The sequence below is a fragment of the Serinus canaria genome, chromosome 1 (genome assembly GCF_022539315.1).
Source record: "Serinus canaria isolate serCan28SL12 chromosome 1, serCan2020, whole genome shotgun sequence".
Lineage (NCBI taxonomy): Eukaryota > Metazoa > Chordata > Aves > Passeriformes > Fringillidae > Serinus > Serinus canaria.
In genome coordinates this window covers 34,510,483-34,532,527 of record NC_066313.1, presented here as the reverse complement: position 1 = coordinate 34,532,527, position 22,045 = coordinate 34,510,483, and the positions used below count along the sequence as shown (strand labels likewise).

The window sequence follows — 22,045 nt, the reverse complement described above, 5'->3', positions numbered from 1 at the left end:
GGGTATGAGGATTATGACCTCCTGTGCAGCTCTGCATAGCTGTCCGCTTGGAGATGATGGTGACTCCTTAGAGAACAGATGCCAACTCCTGGTTAACAATCAGTATAGTGCTCCATCTATCCAGAAGATTTGATAACTGCTTTTCACCAGCTCTCCAACTTTTTTTGCATCATGTTGTCTCTACCAGCCTAAAATTTCCTAAAATGGTCCTTTTGCTGTTCCTTGCAATCCTGCTGTTGAAGGAAGATGTCTGTGGGAACTCTGGGCTTTTGGTTTCAGCACAGGCAAATGAGAGAAGAGTGGTTGCACACATGCCTGGTGATATCATCATTGGAGCTCTGTTCTCTGTCCATCACCAACCAACTGTTGACAAAGTTCACGAGAGGAAATGTGGAGAGGTAAGAGAGCAGTATGGCATTCAGAGAGTGGAGGCAATGCTACATACCCTTGACAGAATTAATTTGGACCCCACACTGTTGCCAAATATAACACTAGGATGTGAAATAAGGGACTCCTGCTGGCATTCTGCTGTGGCTCTAGAGCAGAGCATTGAGTTTATAAGGGACTCTCTCATTTCTTCAGAAGAAGAGGAAGGGATGGTAAAATGTGTGGATGGATCATCATCATCATTCCGCTCCAAGAAACCCATTGTTGGTGTCATTGGGCCTGGGTCCAGCTCCGTTGCTATCCAGGTCCAGAACTTGTTGCAGCTTTTCAATATACCTCAGATTGCTTATTCTGCCACAAGCATGGACCTAAGTGACAAAACTCTGTTCAAGTATTTTATGAGAGTGGTGCCCTCTGACGCACAGCAAGCAAAGGCGATGGTGGACATTGTCAAACGCTATAACTGGACCTATGTTTCTGCTGTACACACCGAAGGTAAGAGCTTGCTTTTTACCACCTAAAAATGCCTTTGAAATACTCTGATGTGGCTTAATTGGGGGTTGATGGTAGTTTGATGTTGTTGGATTTTTTTGCCAGTCAGCTGTCAACAGTATAGACTTTACTTGATAATAACTTTACATTCTCTCTGGGTCTGAAGTAGCATCTGAAGTAGCATCATGTTGCCAGCTGCTGAAACACGTGGGATGGTGTGTGCTCTAGGGCCGCTCATTGCTAAAAGTGCTTGATCTGGAGTCTCCAAACTCAATATAATTTAGTTGACATTTATTTTTCTTTATCTGCTAATATGTAGAATAATAATTATGATTATTTTCAAATCAATGGGTAGTGAGAAAGCATCTGGTCTTAGAGCAGATGAGAGCTAAATCATCATTTGAAACTGTATCTGAGTCAGAATGTGTTCCTGCTTAATGTCGGAGCCAGAGTGGCACAGGTACTAGAAAACATGCAATTTTGGCTAATATTTGAATGCAAGTTGTTCCAGCTCCTCAAAACAGATATATTTTTATCCATTTTACAGTACTCCATGGAGTATTGTACCACTTCTTCCTCTGCCTATGGGCATTGGTTTTGGGAGAGAGCGAGGGAAGTTTCCTTGAATTCCCTCACACATTTATGCTCCAGCAGGTGTCCAGAAAATCAGAACTGTATGCTAAATTGCTTTCCTCTTTTTATTTATTTGACATAGAGCTTAAGCCTTTTATTCAGCATTCAGAAGAGTATGTGATTAAAGGGAAATGCTATGGAAAAGTGTACTTGATTTCATTATTCCTTGTACTGATAGAATTGAGTTCATCTTGCAAGAAGTGAGTAGAATTTGATACTGTCTTAAGAGCAAGTTTTATCAGGCCTTGCTTAATGACGCCACCGTTCAAGGAGTTTTATGGAATTAAATTCTGTGATGAGTTTTAGGACCTCACCACTTCGCCTCTGTTCAAATAGACAGATGCTGAATGGCAGGCTCAGAATACAAACTGAGGATGAAAAATGTTAAGAGATGGAGTAGTGGTGGTGACGTTGGTGAACAGTGGCAGATGCTGCTGGCTTTATTACATCCAATAGAGAGCAGATTGCCCTTCCCACACACTGAGTATGTTTCTCTGGCAGGCTTTTTACTATTCAAAGCCCCTTCTGAGGAGATTCTGGTCCAACGGTGTAATGTTGAAATGTCTTTCCTCCTACAGATATGTAGAGAACTTATTCTGCAGTATTAAATAAAAGAAAAGTTAGAATTTGCATGCAGATTGTTGCAACTGTGTTTCCATCATGATAGTGAGAGCTGGTAAATAGCTGAAACTTCTTTTGTAGGGGGATGCATGAATAGAGTAAAAGTTTAATCTAAAACTTCAGTGTTCAAAACAGTGTATAAATCATTCTACATGACATCATGTTGTGAGGGTATTCTGTACCAGCTGATGCCTTTGGCATGGTTAGGTGTGCAGCCCGCCCTTCACAAATATGTGTGAATAATATCATGGTCAAAAATAATGCCACTAACAATAGCATAAGGTTTTATATCCCGAATACTTTAGATGACTCATCTAGTTTCTGCAATAAACAACTTTTACACCTCTCCTTATTGAGCTGGGATGTTTTTATATTCAGTGTGGGAATAGTCATGCTTATATCAAAGTCTGATTCTTTAGAGTGAAAAAAAGTACTTTTTCCACTTTCTGGGGACACTCTTTGGAGCAGATGGTAGCATATGGCATAATCTTACAGCAGAGGAACTTTGTACTCTGCACTGGAAAGAAGGGACACAAGGGCTGGAGTGGGACATAGATGCTCTGGGAAAGATGAGAAGTAAATGAGATGAGAGCTGAATGTGAAGAAGGACAAAACCAAAATTATATATCTGCCTACTTCTGCCATTATTAAAGTGGTTATGGTAGGTGAAGTATTGTTAAAACCTGAAACCTCACACATAGCATGTTGGACTTCAGTGAAAGAACATTAAACTTGGGTGAATCTTATGATCTGATCATTTAGTTGCATAATCTGGTAAGGATGATGAATAGACTCTCCAGGTAAATAGCATCAAAAGTTTTATTACAATACAACAGATGGTATTTATGATGGAATAAAAAAAAAACTAGCTGATCTAGATACTTCTTTGAAATGTGACAATGTATGATCTTCAAGGCACTTTCTAAGGACTATGGCCCATGCTATCCCTTGTATTTTTTAAAAACACCTTTAAAAAACTGTACACATTAATGATAAAGAAAAGGAATTGAGTAAATAAGCAAAAGAGAGATCATATGTTTATTTATTTATGTTGTAATTATTTTTCATTTTACTGTGACATCTTGTAACTTATGACATTCTAAATATGCCACTCAACTCAGTGTCTAACATTCACAGGTATTATTTCAAAACAGAAAAAAAAAATTGAATTCTGCTCCTTGAGATTTTTACTGATGTAGGATCCCAGATGATCCCATAGAAAGTAGTCCTTCTTTTCACACATAGAAGGTAGTTCTGACCAGCTACATTCATTATCTTTAGCTAATTTTCCTTAATTAACTTGCTTATTAACCAGTTTCTTCTGATCTTTATGATCATGTTCTGATCAATATGATCTTTGGCTTCTGTGAATGATTTCCATGGAGAGGGAAATCCTCCAAAGCTGGATGGAGAGCAAGAAAGAGACATGAAAAACCTACTAGTTTCATTCCTTTGGTAGTCTCATCAGCAGATAAATTTTTAGGTGTTTTTTTGGGTCTATTGTAAGAAAAGCCTGTCACACATTAACAGTTTCATAATAAAAAGCTTCTTGTTTGAACCTTTCCTTATGAACTTACTAATTATCATTGTCTGCAGTGGACTAATGTTTTGGAATGTTGATCTGAAGTTGTGTTGGTAAATCCTTACTTAAGACTTAACTACATTTAAAATACACAAAAAATGTTGACATATTCTTGCAAACTTTGTTCTTTTGACATTTAACACTACAAATTAAACTAGGTGATGCCTCCAGGTTTACAAGTGACCTCTAAAAGTAAATTTTTCCTAAAAATGGGAAGGTAGCAAGGACAGCTGTCAGTGTAGCTCTTGTAATTTTTAGGAGGAATGTTCTTCAATCCCTTCAATAGAAAATGTGAGCAACAAATGAATGAAAATTCTCATTAAAAAGAAGACATATTTCTGTAGTGTATTTTACATAGGCAAATCAGAAATCTTTTCAAGCCTTAGTCTCGGGTTGTAATTCTGTCTTTCTTGCCTCTGTCAGGAATCATTATCATCACCTTTCCCCTCTCTTCAACTCTTCCTTACATTGAATCACTTGTGGGACTCTACTGTCAACCAACCTGGCTTTAAAATATAACTTTTTCATGCACAATGAGGGCTGCTTTCCAAAAAGCCATATTAGTTCTGAGGTTCAGTCCACGCTGTGGCCCCATGAACAGACAAGTTAGCAGTGCATGGTAGGGAGCTGGGAGTGAGCAGAAATGAGGGAAACTGGGATGTGAAACTCTTTGTACTAAGGACCAATCACTCAAAGTCTGAAGCAACTGCCTCAAAATTTATGAATTATACAACAGGCATGCAAGGATGTGCTGAAGTTCCTACTGATCCAACTCTTTCAGTTGATGTTACAGATTTTTTTTTCCACTTCTGTGGTAGGAGCACAGCTTAAACAAACGTTCTTTAAAATTAAACCAACATCCACTTCTTAAACCAACTTCGCAGACAGACAGCAAGTCAATAATGCAGCTGAGAACTCAGTGTGTGCTTCTGACTGAGGAAAGGTAGCACAGCAGAGAGAAAGCCCCTAACTCAGTCTCACTGTCTTACAAGAATGTTTGAGATCCTTTTTTGTTGCCCACCTCTGTTGAAGGTAATGCTCACAGGAAAGTGTAGAGAGGGAAATTTGCATGTGTGTTTTTGGGTGGTGATGGCTGGCATGCAGGCAGGCCGTGCAGCTCATGCACCATGGGGATTTTTCTCAGCCTTTTCTTGCTTAACCACTTGACACCACAGTTAATCGAAAGTGGTGGGAGAAATCTGGAAGAGGCTGGCTGGCTTCTGAAAGAGATGGAGTTGCCTGTTTGCCTCATTTCCCATACGAAAGCATTCCCTGGTCTTTCTGAAAGATCAAAGAAAAATATGTGCAATTTTCTCTTCTCCAGTCACTCAGGTTTGAAAGCCTCATTCTGAAAGCCAGTTTGAACTCAGTACCCTCCTGTTAAGCAGACTGACATTTGGGTCAGGCCTTCCTAGTCAGAGACAAGATCAGTCCCTGAGAATCTCTGCTTAAAATTTGCCTGGAGTCAAATGAATTAATAACTAGAAAGGCAATTTTCATTGCCTTTGGAAATCATTTATTTTGCTGCACTGAATGGGGTGAAGAGGTGATGTATGCTGGAAAAATAGAACTGTACAAGGGTGCAATTGAAACACAATGAGCCAAATATATTGGGGGTGGCAAGGGAGGTATTTATTCTGGTTATGTAAAAAGTGTAATTTGCTTTTGAAGGCAGCCTTAAGAAATAAGACAGTTTGTTGACATTTTCTTCAGGCGGCTCTGCAGGTAAACAATGAATGAAACTCATCCTCAAAGTCCTCAAAGTGTTTGACTTTACTTTCCTCCATTTAAATTAATCATAAGTGCGTAGAAAGAGGTGGTTCACATTCATTTTCTTGGGATGTAATCTGGCAAGCATAATGAAAGCAAACCTCTTTTTCCCTGCAAATAAAAGTTATTTCACACAGTTCCTTTCATTATTGTTCAAATGTGCCTGGTTAAAAGACTTTTTTTGCCCCCATCCTTTGCTCCCAAATAAAAAGCTAAATCAAAATTAGTCATATTCTGTGAGGGAAGAAATGAATGAAAGAACTGCAACAAGTTGATGTTAAACCAGTTGCCTGGAACAAGCTGTACTTATATGAAGTCTTTCCTTTAGACTCTAGATTTGTCTCCTTTAGAGACAACAATTGTATCATGGTCAAAAATACTATTTGCTTTTCAAAAAGTAATACAATTGAAATTTGGGTTTATTTTATTTGAAGTAGAGGTGAAATTTTTTCATGCTTTATTGCAGAAAAAAACCCAACTTGAAATAATATACCGAAAGTGTCTGTGCTAGTCCATGAAAATATTTTTATTTGCAGATGAAATCTATTTCTAAAAATCCATTCCTGAAAATTAAAGGATTTCCTGTCTAAAGATTGGAGATTATTCTATTCCAGCAATACTTAATTTTTGCTATTGGGTAAAAATAATTATGTGTTTGGAGTTTTTTCTGAAATTATTTTTAAACTGCTTCAAACATAAATTTTGAGATCAGAGTTATCACAATTTGATATTCTCTTAATCATATTAATCTTCTAGCAAAACTGAAAAATATCTTTCATCTGAAAGAAAATATGGGGAAAAAATACCCAGTTCAAGTTCCAGTCCTATCCTGTTACTTGGTCATTTTTATTGAATATTGACATCTGAAAGAAGTAGCCATTTCCTTGCCTAATTTCAAACATTGATCACAGCATCCCAATTGTGAATAGTGAGCAAACGCTCTCTGCCAGCTGGGAATACTGAGACAGAAATGTGAAGCAACACTGAGTTAATGTTTGTCTTGCTCTGCAGTGAGTGACTGCCCAGACAACATTTGAACACTGCTCAGGCCAGACACACCTGCTGTGAAGGATCTTGGCTGACATAAAAATATAAAGTGGGGGATATACTCGGCATTCTGTGAGGGTAATGGGGATGAAAATTCTTAGGGAGACTACCACAAGACTGCAAAAGGAATATGAGCAAGGAAGTGTGCTTTTCTAAATCTTAAAAAGAAAATTAATTTTTAAATGAATGACAGAAGTTGGACCTAGCTAAGAGCAGGTCATTCGGGTTGTCAAAATGTCACTTTGCTTCTTTTTTTAGGGACTAAGTGTTTAATGTCACTTTTCCAGCCACTTAGACTTTACAGCAACTCAGTGAAAGTTTCAGTGTCATGAAATTTGCCTTCACTGAGAAGAAACAATGGGAGTCCAGCAACTTCCAGCTTCATCTTCCCTTTTTCCACTGCTCAAGGCCTGGAAATAGCCCAGCTACTGTCCCTGTGCCCAGGCTGTGCCTCTTCAATCAGGGAAGGATCTATAAAGCTGATGAGATTTGGAAATCTTTCAGAAAATAAAGTTTCACCACACAGTGCTTACTGGGTCAGAGCAGTTTTATCAAAGATGATTCTTCTAATATGTGTTTTCAGATGCCTAAAGGTAATGGCAGTGATTCCTTTTCTGTATCCCTCATGGATACTTTGTCTTTGAGATTAAAAAGTACATGCTATAGACCTGGTTGGAAGACAGATATTCCATGCAATTTAAAAAAATACATTTCCTGAATTAGTTTTTCTCTCAAGTAATAATTTAACATTTTAAATAGCAACATTTTTTAGTGACTAATAGCTCTGAAAAATTAGAATTTGGTAAAAATAAACTGCTTGATGGGTTTATATTAAGAGTTGATAAAAGATAACTTGATAAATCAAATGAGATCTTTGTTCTAAACTGTGCTCACTTTTAATTGCTCTTCACACATATTAGTGTTCCTTAACAGTTTTGACAAAAGGTGCTTTATTCAAGAAAGAGCTGAAAGTTTCCCTTATATCCCATTTTATTTAGCATGTCTTGTATTACCAATGTGGTACATCACTTAAACATTTTTGGATATATTGAAATGTATCCAAAATGAATACAATAGTTAAGGAGAAGATGATAAACAAGTTCCCATTATTCACTATTTGAAAACATTTGTGGTACTTCTGAATGTGTGTTCCTTATTGTTCAAACTGCATATTTTTCTTTTTTCATGTGTATTACCTAGTGGAAAATTAAATCATTAATTTTTTAAGTAATAATTCATAGATTTTAAGGTCAAAACTAAATTTATATGTAGGTAAAAAACCCCAAACCCCCAAACCTAAAAAACTCCCAAAGCATTGTTGCCTATTCGTTGAAATAGATTTTGTTATTAAGAATTCAGAGGTGATCAGAACACTGTTGAGATGGGAGCCAGGAACAAGGGGAGAGAGAGAGAGAAAAAAGCTATCCAACAGCATTGGAAGGACTAGGATTAGAACACACTTTTCAGAGTGCTAGTTTAAAACCAAAGGCAGGAAAAGACTTTGCAAGAAAGTAGGATTTAATTTCCTACAGAAACAAGGAAAAAAGGGGATGTCTTGCACTTGTCAGTATCTTTATGCATCAAAACCATATCATAGGCAGCCTAATAGTGCAGGAATAAATCAATGATTCTTCAAAATGTGAAAATTTCTGTGCATTTAAGGAGCAGAATAGATATTTACATTGGTCCATACATTAAGAACATTTCCTGTGCCTATAAGAGCTGATTTGTGATTTCTTTGAAAGCTAAGAAAGGGCAAAGGGCTGGTGCTGGATCTTTTAAACTTTTCTGCCTTCCCTAAGGCAGTTCTGACTAGCTGATACTTGAATAATGCAGGAGACAATGATCTTGGAGGAGCGCCAAAAATTATAGATTTACTTTAATTTAGCTTGAAAGACACTGGAGAGAGAATAATGTTGCATCCATCTTACTAAAATCTGATTGCAGGCTCATGATATGGAGGCAGCCCATGCTGTAATGTATGGTGTTTATATCATTATATTGTATGTGTATACATTAAAGGAGTGATTGGGAAAGTTATTAACAGAGCAGTTGCCATCTACCTTGGCAACTGAATTTGAAGACAATACTCCTCATAAATCACTGCCTTGTTTTTAAATGAACATAATGTAACTCATAATTCTGAATATACTGACTGGAAAAGAGTATACTTAAGATTTCCTTTCCTGAGGGATTTGATTTTTCTTTCTGGAAGTCTGACAACATTTATGGCTGGCCAGATACATGGTCCAGGTGATATATGTGAAAGCCTCCATATAAAATCAATTGCATTGTCAAAGGGCAAGCAAACAATGTATGGGGAATGGCTTTTCTCAAAGTGCAATATATACTTGAAAAATTGCAAAGATAATATCTGGGGAGGACGGTAAACCATCATACTGAATGAGTCCCGTGGCCAAAATCCAACCTAACTGTTGAGAACAATGGAAGTATGAGGAAAATTGCACAGACTGTTCCTCAGTCTGTTGTGATCTAGTCAGATGCCTCCCATTTGTCTTTAGCTAGGATTACATGGTTTGTTTGTACCTTTTCTTCTTGAGATAGATTTCTTCTAACTTTCTAGTTGACATTATTGGGGGGTAGGAGGAAGAATAGAGGAAGTACTGCCAAAAGAAAGGTGCAAAATAATAGTGAGGGGACAGTGATAAGAATCTAGGAAATTTCAGTGAAGAAAGCTGCAGCAGACAATTCAGTTGTCCAAGACTGAGATTCTGGAGCGCATAAGGCGAGCATATCTAAACTATGGTTGCTCACACATGGCCGAATCACAGAACATGTTCATCCTTCCCTGGTTTGAGTTTACAGAAATCTGCTCTCCATATCTGATTTCTGCTGGGTAGGACATGTAATGAAATGACAGCTAGTTATTAGTAGCTATCACTTAGGCTAAAACATTGTTTATGAAAATACACACTGAGCATCTTCACCTAAGGACCTCATATAGGGACAGAGTTGATTTCACTACCAGGTAGTCTGTTCAGACTGTGAATTACTCATTCTTCAAATGAAATAACCAGCTGTTTTCTCCAACCCAATGCCCTTTATTATGATAAGTTCTTCCAGGGAAAATCTTCTCTTCCCAGGAAGTGTTCTAATCTTTATTTTGGTGAAACCAAAGAGTTGTAGTTCTCCTGTCACTTCTGTAAAGTGGCTTTTCCAGATGCTGAGTTTTTCTTATAGTCCTTTTATAAATCTTTCCAATTCTGTCAAATTCATTTTTAAGAACATGTACCCTTTCTCTTAGGGAAATTGATACTCTATTTTCTACACCTTGAGGCCAGGCAGGACTTCAGCATACAAAGTGATATTTCTTACCTTATTAGCCAACCAATACAGCAGTGGCCTGTAAATATATACTGTTGACTTTTCCCTTTACAGTTATCTTCCTCCCTCTTGTCATAGCTTCTGCTTATCTGGCTTACTATCTCACCATTCTCAAGGTTCAGGTTTTGTTTTTTTTTTAACCCACTATTTCTTTTCTGATTTTATTAATTCTTTGCTGCTGCCCCTGGTTAAGTATGATTTTTTTTTGCCATTATCCCTCCCTGGTCAAAATAAGATTACTGAGCAGCTTCAGGTAGATAATTTCATAAATATGACAGGATGCACTGATTTTGAAATTTCTAAAACTTTTGGTTCATGTGACCCTGACTATCAATCAATGCAGACTGAGCCCTGGATAAAATAATGGCCATCAAAATTACACACTACTTTTAAAGTTCTTTCACCTAGAGAATCCAGACTCAGTTCAGATGTATTCTAAAGTTCAGGTTTAAGGTCTATATTCTCCTTTTAAAATTTATATTTCTAAGTAGATATATTTTTCAACAAGTCTACATTCTTAAAGCTTAGTGTATTACAGTGGCTAAATTTGCAGATTTAGCATTTAGTGAAAAATAGGACATTTTTTTCACATGCAAGCAAAGCATTGAAGGTGAAAGATAAACTGAAAATCTTCCTCTGTTTTGCTTTTAAACAGGCTTCATACCTAACTTCAGTCTCAATTGCATTAGGATTGGGTTCTTGAACACAATACCTGTTGCACTTGAGGAATCCAACACCATGAGGTGTCTTTAGATATGGTTCTTGTAAGGAAGAAGAGTGAGCTGTCAGGGAGGATGTGGGCATGCTCTTAGGGGTGTTCCTTAACTTGCAGAAAAAATTGTCAGTGCCTGTGATCTGAGAGCGCTGCTGAACAGACAGCAGACATGCATCCTGACAGCAAAAGAGTGAAACTATATTTAAGCACAAAAAAGGAGCAAAACTCCTTTCCCATTTCAAACTTTGGAAGTTTGGAATGGGATCTTATATCTGTGTTGATGGAGAAAAAGCAGTGCGTGTCAGCTCCTTTCCCATTTCCATGATAGCTTTGCATCTCAGAGACAAATTTTATCATAGGTTTCCAAAGAAGTCCAGGGAGGAAAATAAGTAATGTATGAGCTGCTCATTTGGTTTTATGAGTACAACAGAACTTCAGGTTGCATTTGTAAGTAGTTCTTCCTTTTTCTTCTGTCTTGACCACACTGAAGTACAGGACTCAAGTACTTTTCACATTAACAGAAGCTTTCAAAAAGACTAGGATATGTGCCCAAAAGAGAACTGTGAGAGAGTATATATTATCTTTCCAGTATAAGCTTTCCATACCTCTTCAATTGTGGTTATATATAAAAATGGTTACTTTGTTTTTTCATTCTGGCAGCACTGTGGGATGTGAAATTACCTAGCTCATTTTCATGCATATGCAAAATGACAAGCAATTTGTCTGACCTATTTCTTGTCCTAAAGGGAAAGTATGAGAAAACTTCAAATTTAAGGGGTCTAAAAAAAAAAATAAAGTTGGATCAGATGCTCTCTTTCCTGGGCTTAAATATCTGCCTTGAAAGACCACTGTACAGGGTATTTCAATGCTCAGCTTCTTATTTTGGCACATTCATGCCTTCGGAAAAGAAAGTGATATGTAGATGGCCTGTGTCTTACTGGCTATGGAGCTGAAGATTTTGTTCACTCAAGACAGAATTTCTATGGAGAGCCCTTTTATTTCCTTAATCCAAAGATATTTATGTAAAGCATGTCTGTCATCACATTTAAGTGGTTCAGAATAAAACATCTGGTGCAGAATGGATTCAGAGATCTCAGCCTTTGGGCTTTGCATAGAACACAGACTTCTGCAATGACTGGGATGGGCTAGGCACATAGTATCTTCTGGTAAGCTACCTTAGGTCCAACTGAGCTGTGTCAGCTTTATAGTTATAACAACATCCTGCTGTGGAGTTTTATTGAGAAGTGAGAGGTGCTTGACCACTAGATTTACTAATTTTCCATTTCCTCCAGCTTGTGGAGGAGCGACATGCAAATAGGTCTGGCACAGAAGAACAAAGTGCAGAGAAGAGCCTCTGTCACCTGTGGTCAGATATGCCCACATCAGGCTACGGTGAAGCCTCTGTGATTGCACGTGATGGCATGTTCATCACTCAGCCACATTAGGAGAGGAAAGCTTCTTGTGTCCTCTACTCTGTGCTGGGGACTTGCCTTTGCTGCTAGATTAACTTGCAAACTTGTCTGTTGATGGAAAAAAAGTACTCTCTCTTATAGCCACCTTCAAGAGTGGCAGTCAAATCAAATCCCCCAAACCAGAAAAGTCACCCTGAGAATACAGGCCATGGAGAGCAAGAGAGTGGAGTGGCCACTGGAGAAGGGATTTTGGGATGGCTTATGTGGAAGAGAGATCCAGTTGCTTGCTGTTCTGGACTATCTCTGCAGCCCTGATGAAACTGTAGATATCATGCCAATGTCTTATGATGGAGAGACTGGTTCAAATACACATTTGGGCTGTACCGTTGCAGTATTGTGCCCAAACTCCTTAGTCCATTAGTCCATGGAGCACAACACTCTGGAGCTGAGCATCTCAACACAACAGGCTGGATCAGAGCTGCTTTGGGGGTGCCTGCAGTCCCATCTGTAGCCTGGTGGGGACATGCCTTTAGCCATCTGCAAGGGGCCTGCTTAATGACTTTATAATGGCTTGGCATTTTGTAGGCTGAGCATTGGCCCACATGGGTGTCTTTGAAGCATTTATTCCAAACACCCACATTTCAAGTGTGTGATGGAAGTGTTATGAGGAGCAATACTTTGGAGAGAAGGGACACTGAGACACTACTTGCAATGTGGGGCAGAGAAACACACAGACATGCAGTTTGAATACATGTTTCTGTTACCAAACACACAGGGGATTGTGCCCTTAGAGAAGGTGCTCTGAAACATTGAGAAAAAGTATCTTGATTGACATAGCTCCCCTGGAAAAGAGGAAGAGAACACTAGAAACATGGGAAAATGAAACCTGTAAGGCTGGTTCCTGCTTCTCTTTTACACAAAAGCTTTTATCTGATTCTGTTTTTTTTTCTCCTCTTGAACAGTTGGTAGAGTGGGTGTTACATTCAACACCTCCATGTGACAAATCTCAGCCTACAAAGTACTGACATGTTACATTTCATTAACCATATGGGACCTAATTATACTGCCAGCTAAAATACAGGTGCAAGTCCTCCTAAAGGCCCTATAGAATTTTAAAGTATGTTTTCCTACACAAATCAGAGAGTTCATTTGACATTTGCAATATGGACAGCTTCATCAAGCTCTATAGAGCCTAAGTTTTAATATCTAGATGAAGTAAAAGATAAGTTTTTACTCACGTGATTGAAGGGCTTGGAAGAGAAGGGGCAGCATCTGTGTGTAAACTAAAAATATTAAAAATCATCAGAGTCCTCCCAGGAAGTAGTATTTAAGCTTTTTGCAGTCATGTCCATAAAGAAAACTGGCCAAAGGTAGACAGATTCCTTAAAACGGTAGAGTGTTGACATTCCCTGTCAGACAACCTGGAACAAAGTGGCCCAGATTTGGCAGTGCTCTCCCTGTCCTGTCTGTCCTGCTGAGACGTTGGCTCAAAGACATGAGCACAATGTAATGCCACTTGCAGCTATTTCATTACAGATTATCTTATCAGGTGAGCTGTGGAAGGGCAGGAGTGAACTCTGTGCAGATAGGATATGAGTGCTAAGAGGGCTCCTAGCAAGAGGAAGCAGAATACCAAAGGTCTAGGTGAAGGAGAAACAAAAGAGTTCAGGATTAAGAAAAACAAATTGCAGAAATAGCAATGGTGCTTAAGACGAATTGCTTCACTGACAGAATTTCTAGACATGATTACTTCATATACCCTAGTTCCTATTCAGAAAATGCCATCTACAGGCCCTGAAATGTTTCATTAATTTAATATAATTTTATTACTAGGAAATCAAAGACCTGAAGGCTGGCATGTTGTACTGGAGGAAAATCATGATGCCTATCTTTTTTCTCAGACCTTTATTCTTCATTGGACTGGGCTGTTTTCATGGTGATGGCCATGACCTGTTACTGTACAGGAGGTACCACATTGGGTCCTTCAACTGTTGTATGTGTAACACAAGGCCTGACGTTGTTCTTCAGACCAGAAGTGAAAGTGCAGTGAGATGCTCTCAGTACTATTGAAGACACAGTTAAATTTCAAGCTAAAGCAATCTATGGAATACAGCAGTAACTCAGAGCCGTGCTTGCATTATAACCAGTTGATTTGTGCTGAACATGTCAAGTAGAAATGACTGAATTTTGCTTTATAAAATGACTCTTCAAATCCATCACGTTAATACCTTCTCATAAGTTGATGGCTTCTCTCTGGCAAGATGTGTCATTTTGATATGATCAAAATAGTAGAGGTGCTACTTGTTTCATTGCACAAACAAGAAATTAGTAATTACTTCAGAGTTTTGTAAGGGTGCTTGTAAAAAAATCATACATATAACTATGATAATATTTGAGAGATTTTTGTGTGTATTTGTTCTCTACATAGGTGTGAAAACATATTTTTATAACACTTTCCTCATATTTTTTCTGCCGAAAACAATAAAAATTTTATAGTGAACTGAGAGGATTTTTTTTAATGGGAAATGTTTTTCAAAATAGCAAGAACTGGTGTTTGTGCATTTTCATTTTCTGTTTGTGGAATTTGCTGTGGTATTATCCCCTACTGCCCACAGTTGAGGACATCCATAGGTGACACAATATGCCCAATGGCTATTTTTACTGTCCTCCAAAAATAGCAACAGTGAATTTGCAGTGAAACTGTTTTGTTAATCTGCATTGATATGTAAGAAGACGCTCTGGCTTCAAAGATCAGAAATTTGCCATGCATGCAAAATTTGCTGAATAAATAATTAGACTGATTGCTTTGGGTTTAAATATAATTTAAAAAGTATTTGGGGCACCATACCAAGTAATTGCATATCTCAGAGGCACAGGGAGTTGGTCAGATTGTGAAGATGATCTATTTAAGGCCTTTGATTGAAATGTGCTATGTATGAAATATATTACTATAAGGTCCACAGTGAGGTTATTGACCCAGTACAATCTTTCCAACTGAAAAGTCTACAAAAAAGTTACCAAGCTACACTTTCTGATGGGAAAGATCTTGTAGTAAGAAAGGATATTTACTGCTGCATACTTTCTAATCACATACTACTAAAAGTTATGAGCAGTTTACAAACCATCACAAATTGTTTACCAATTACTTATGGGCTATATATTAGCAAGATATCTAACTTTTCTAGTAGAAAGTCCATAGTAGCAAAACACCCAGTCCTGCAGTCGAAAAAGTACCAAGCAGAGTTACCAGACCTATCTGTGAATAAAAGAGCAGTGGAAAAAGCACTCCTTGGGTCTTCAGACTAATTTTCAGTCTGAGTTACATTGCCTTGACTCAGTACTGTGCTTGTATGGTGTTCTGTCCTGACAATTTGTGAAAACACACACTGCCAATTTGGTCAACTGGAACATTAATATTTCTTTCACAGGAAAGAATTTTTTTCGGTTTTTTTTTTTTCTGCAACTCTGCCTTTGCTGTGATTCTGCTGTCTACTTATTTGCACTGAAAGTTTTTCCTCTCTCTTGTTGTGCATTTGAGTAGCATCTAGCATCCAGGTACAATCACCTTAGCCAGTGCTCATACACATAATTTTAAGGAATTTGCTAAAAGAGTTACCATTCCCAAATAGCAGCACTTGCAGTCATGACTGCCTTTACTGATGGAGCTCAAATCCTTTCCTTTTATCAACATTTTTATTTCTGCAGTCCAGAGAGTGCAAAAGAATTGGACTAAAAGTGATGGCAGTTTCAATCCATCACGTACTCTGCAGGGTTCTGGTTCAGAAAGTGCTCTGAACGCTTTAGCTATTTTTGCTCTGAACAAGTGAGCTGTCTAAGGAGCAGCAAACCAGAAAGAATCCTCTTCTGATAGACAATAGACTTCTGATTCTATGTTTGACAAATTTTTAAAATTGTCTGTTTGAACAAGAACAAGAACAAGAACAAGAACTGTTCCTGCTGATGAAGGAATTGCCTGCTTGTTTTAATTACATGTTTCATCAAGGACTCTTATTGTGTGTGGCAATCAGTTTATTAATTTTCCTCCCCACAATACTTTTCTCTGAGCAAAACCACTTGACTCTTTGGTCTTGACTGAAGCAGAAACAGGTATATTATTGTAAATTCTGCAAAACCAGCACCTTGGAATAAATATTCCCCTTGTTGGGGAATACTGGTGGTTACTGAAATGCTTGCTCTGTGTATTTGTGTAGTCAATAAAAAATGGTAGCTGTAACATGCTGGTGGCTCAAAATTGTATCTGTAAATTTTACCGTCATGGAACTTTGGGCTAGCTATTCCAGTTCTTATGCCAACACCTTATGTTTCTCATATTTCTCAGAGTAATTGTAGACTCTTTGAAATAGATTAACCTGCAGTTGTTTGGAACAGGAAATTTAATCTCCTTCAGCATGTGCATATCAGAGAATAAAAAAGATCAATGGCTGTGCGAAGGCACTGCACTCCCTGACTGTTAACTCATCCCCTCCTTCAATTATGGACTATTGCAATGACCCCTGCCCAAGCAAAGCTGCTGCAATGAAGGCTGGAACTAAGCAGTTCATGCAGAATAATTTATGTTACTTGCCCTTGTTCTGTCCATTCCATTCTCCCATTGTGCAGAAGCCCCTCTGTAAACATAAAAAGGCATCATTTTTCTTGGGAGCTTTACAGGAGTAAATGTCATGGAATTCTGATTTTTTTGGTTGCTGCATGTGAAGAATCTCAATTTGCTTTTTCTTGAAAAGCTGGTAAAATCTGATCATACCAGATCTTCATATTTTGAATACTTTGTGATTCATGCTGTTTCCAACTGTGCCTGGAAATTATTTGGGACAGTTCAGGCAAAAAAATGATTCCAGGGACTATTATAACACTTTAATATTGTAGAGAATCATGTTTCATTGCTAGTAAATGTTGTCTGATGATGAATATAATATAAATGTTATCTTTTTTTTTTTTGATAAATACCTTTCTTAACCTGTAGGCATATATTAAACAAAGCAATTATCAGTAGAAGTGCAAACACAGGTTTTTTATTCCATTTGAATCTTTGCTCAAAATACTCCTCTTTGTTTTTTGAGGATCTTAATTTCTTTCCAGCTCTCTACAGCTTCTTGAGATATTTGGTAGCTGCAAATGTATTATTATTAAATGTGCTTTGTTTTATTGGAGTGCATAATGAGACACTAAAAAATGCTGTGAGCTTACTCAGTTTTAATTAAATGAATATATTTTGTATAAACATTTTTTATTGAAAAAGGACTCATTTCAGAGGAAAAGGTGTTTGAGAAATTAAGAAAGATAAGGAATTATATAAATTAGAACACTCAACATCACAGTCGAATACAAAGAAGAGGCACTAGCAAAAATGGTGATTATTCTATGGTTCTGGCTTTCCTATGCCAGTTAATGATATCTGTAGGAATGGGATCTACTTTTAATGTATTTTCCCACTGGGAATGGAGGGAAGAGCTATGAAAGCCTTAAGGAATTTTATTTAGGTAATGTAGCATGGATATCCAAAATAATAATGAAGTAAAAATTGTGAAAGTCGAGATGAATTAAGTCTCAAAAAGTAAATAAAAACAGATAGCTAAAGTCTACTGTTGCTGTCTGCAAAGTTATGAAGAAGAACAAGAACAGATTGAGTCAACATTAAAAGTAATTCAATCTTGGTCCTAGGCCAGAACAAACATTTCTTGGCATAGAAATGGTAGAAAAGATGACTCTATTTCATTTTTTTCAAGCTTCTAACTAAATTGTCCCAAAGACCCTGTTCACACAAAGCACAGTCACTTCTGAGGGGTGATTCAACCCTCTGTTTCATTTAACTCTTCATTAGTTATTAATGCCTTCCTAACTCAGGCACTTTAGATAAAGATTTTAAATTATGTTTGCTGAATAACAGACCTAACAAAGATGAAGTCTTTAGAATATGAAGGAAAAGGCAAATCAATTGGCAGAAGAAATAATATGGAAATGACTGCAAACACAGTGGAAGAACAACTCCTCTGTAAAATTAAAGGCAGTGTCAGATAATTGTGGTCCCAAAGAAATAATAATAAAAAAATATTAACCATCAAAAAGGAAAAGAAGAGCAATTGTACAAGAAGAATTTGGTGATTTTGGAGACTAGGCTAAAAGAAATTGTACCAGGCCCTTAAAATTTTTTCTGTCTTTAGGCATCTAACCTAAATAGTCTAACCAGGGCCATAGTCATCCTAAGCTCTGTCTGTGTATCAGTAAGAAATTCTGAAACGTGCCAGGGGAGGTTCAAATTTTTAAGCAGCTTCCAGATGAGTTCTGAGGTGTGTCATGATCTCTACTGACTAAGTGAGAAGCCTGGTGTGATAAAGTTTCTGTCTTGTCTTCCACAAATACTCCTTTTTCCTTACTGATTAATGTTCATTTCTATTGCTTCCCAGGATGTCAGCACTTAGGGAGAGAGGGTGCAGGAGAAAAGAGAAGCCAGTGTGATATAGATATGAAAAAGGAAAATGGAATCTTGGAGTGGTATTTTCAGAAAAATGGATTATTTGTCCTGATGTACAGGATTCTGTAAATTATCATCTGATTGTTGAAGTCTGGCAGTCATTAATATCTGGGGAAGAGAGAATCAAAGTGAGGACAGCTGTGGAGAAGAGTTATTATTGCAATCTGAAGAGCCTGTCATGAAACCAGGGCCTTAAAGATTTGCCTTTATTTAGTGCATGGAAATGAAGCTTTAATGATACAATTAATTTTTTTAAATGCAGCATGTTGGATGGTTACTATGCCTAAAAGAAAAATGCTAAATAAATCCAAGTTGAGTATAAAAAGGATTTCCACATCCCAGGTGAATGAGGCCTAGAATAACCTCACAATGGATAAACATTTTGTTCAGTCTGCAGCTACAGTGCATGCCCAATCTTCTGTATGTCTATATGTATTTTGAAAGAAAAAACTGCACAGAGGTCTATCTGAAATGATACACTCAGAATATTTGAAAGCAACAGGTAGGAGAAGAAAATGCATATAAAAAGATCGGCATAGTTATTCTTGATGAAGGCAGTAATACAATGAATTTTCAGATAACATTATCTTTAATTCCCTGAGAAAAAACTTTGGCATTAATGAGGATTGAAATGGCCTGAGCCACATGGCTGTGAGTGGGAGAAGAGCAGATACTTGTAAACTGGATAAAAACCCTGATAAATGAAACTGAGGTTATAGAGCCTGATGTCAAAACTGCACCATCTTTCAAATAAACTAATAGCTGTGCCATGTCCAAGTTAGATAAGGAGGCCAGAAAAAATGGCCTGCTACTCAATAGAGGTAATGCCTCTTAAACAGAATTTCTGTGTCAACAAACAAATTTCTGTCTCTTGTTCTTCATTCTCCTGCCCCATTTCCTTTCTGTACTCCAGTGTGCAATAACAAAAGAAAGCAGGATTGAATGGAATGTAGTTTAGTGCATAGGAGAAACCTAAAAATTCTAAAGGAATAATTTAATAGATTAATAATTAATAGCCTAGGATGCTAACTACAGCTCAGAGGGAAGAATAAAGGAAAAGATGAATAAAGTTATCTCAGTATGGGAAATGGAAGGAAGGAAGGAAGGAAGGAAGGAAGGAAGGAAGGAAGGAAGGAAGGAAGGAAGGAAGGAAGGAAGGAAGGAAGGAAGGAAGGAAGGAAGGAAGGAAGGAAGGAAGGAAGGAAGTAAGGAAGGAAGGAAGGACGGAAGGAAGGAATGAAGGACGGTAAGGAAGGAAGGAAGTGAAGGAAGGAAGGAAGGAATGAAGGAAGTAAGGAATGAAGTGAAGGAAGTAATGACAGGACGGATTCAGTACTGTCAGGCAGTAATTCAGGATTCAGTCATGCCGTCCTTCAGTGACAGGAAGTACTGCAGTCCTTGACGGAAGGAATGAAGTAGGAAGGAAGGAGACCCACACACCTGAGTTATATCTCAATGTATTCCTAATGTTAGGAGAGAGACTGGATTTTTTTGCAGGCACAGCAGATGTTTGAAGGCTAGTTCTGGTCTGGACTAACCTCATACCTGGATGTTCTCTTATTCAGATGGGATCACAAGTGTTAACAAGGGCAAGCATTGTTTTATTTGGGGATTTTACATAAGGATGATGCAAGTTTCCCAGCTGGGTTTTAAAATCTCCATCCTTGGAAATATTCAGATCTTGACTGGAAAAGGTCTTGAGCAACCTGATTTTAGTTGCGCCTTCCTGAAACAAGGGGCTGGACTAGAGGACCTCCAGATGCTTCTTCCAATTTCATTTATACTCTGGTTTAAATGCTGCATGCAGAAAAAGCAAGGAGATACATACTATATTGAATTTTGATTTACCTTAATCTTTTCTTCTCCTACTCTAGTATTTTAGGGATCATAATAGTGTCTCAAAATTTTATGAGACAGACTGTGATCCTTTGTTTTGCAGGAGGGAGGGATACAGGATGAGAGTGGTCCCAAGATATTCCTAAACCTTGTTTTTGAAGCAGGACTTCTGAACCCTGAAGGAAGGCTGAGTCAGCCTTTGTTTCATGAATGGGATATAACTGTAACTAACAGAAATCAGAGACAGGGTTACTTTATTGATCTCACTGAAAATTGTGGGATGGGCATGGACAATTCCTACTGATCTGGGCCACGTTGGGGTGGAGCTGTGTGTCCCATATCCTTCCCACTGAACTGTGTCTGAACTAATTTGGTCAGATATGAACTTTCTGCTGCAGATGCAGAAAACTCTCCTCACAATGTACTCTGGGCATATTGAGGAAGGTAGGTGGAGGAAGATGAAGTCTATGTTTCATATTTCTTGTCAAGAAATATGTTCCTTTAGCTCTGAGCACATGGATATAAACAGTGCTGAGATTTGTAGGCCTGTGGTTTCTCTCCTAGGTATCAAACAATAGTTTTAGAAAGCTGAAAAGATCTTCAAGATGGGAGGTAGGCATATTGGTTGTGGGTTGGTATGTGATGCTGGGTTGGTGTGTGATGCCAATCTGTTGCTAAGTGTTATTTTTAAATTAACCTTTTATTATCTTCTGTAACACTAGAAATTAAAGTCGAAGTAAAAAACCTTTTACTTTTAACTGTTAATTTTTAAATCAACTTGTGTTATGAGAATCTTAGGTTGTGTGTTTGCAAACATTGTAATTAAACTGGAGAGGAGTGGAATTGTTTCATCCTGACCCTCTCAGGAGAACAAACTAGAGTTTACATGGACACTGCAGTAGGACTAAAGAGTTTCCCTGTCTGGTCTGCTTTATATCCATTTGTAAATCTGTGGGTAAGCAGTCACATTTACATGTAATTGATCCTAATAACTGTGTGGAGTGACTGTGTGGTGGCTCAGGGTCTGTATTCCTAGGTGACACAGTTATCAGTGCTTGCACTGGGAGCTGCACTGAAGTTTTCTGCTGCCCTTGTTAATGCTGCAATGATTCAGTGCTGGTGATTTCTTTTTTCCCCTGACAAATGCAGTCAGACAGCAAGCAATATTTCACTGTGTCAAAAGATCTTAAGTGGATTCTACCTTGAATAACTGACATTCACAGAAAAACAAAGGGGTTTTTTGATTTATCTATGGTGAGTAGATTTAAACAATCCAGTAGATGTAAGCTAATTGACTTTTATGAGTACTAAGTGGGGCAGATCTTTTTCATGGGTCCCACATATCTATATGTCTATAAATAAATATACACACATCTCTTACATGAAATGATTAGCATTTATTCCAAAGCTCAAAGGAAGTGCATGGGACTATTACAGCCAAATTCAAATATGCAAAAGAAGGTAAATGTATATAAGGAAAAGGAAGAGCAGAGGAAGTAATGATAGGTGTTCTGTTTGATTTTCCTTTCCCTCATTTGCAATTACTGCCCACTTTTTCAAATGTAAGGGCAGAGTTTCCTCTTTCCTAGGTTACCCACTGCCTGTTGGATGGGAAGCATGTCCAATTTCTACCCATCCATGAGCAGAGCCAAATGAATAACGTAGAGAATATATTAATGACTGATTTCTGTGTCTTGCTGATGATATGGTTC

General features: G+C 37.8%; 1 protein-coding gene across 3 annotated transcripts in view; it reads left to right on the top strand.

Annotated features, from left to right (window-relative positions):
• Nucleotides 1-203: 203 nt before the first annotated feature.
• GRM5 (glutamate metabotropic receptor 5) overlaps nucleotides 204-22,045 on the top strand; it is a 226,672-nt gene continuing 204,830 nt past the window's right edge. For all 3 annotated transcript variants that reach the window (XM_050974074.1, XM_050974069.1, XM_050974064.1), the window contains exon 1: nucleotides 204-882. In XM_050974074.1, the coding sequence (XP_050830031.1) occupies nucleotides 204-882 (679 nt within the window). The remainder of the gene's footprint in view (nucleotides 883-22,045) is intronic.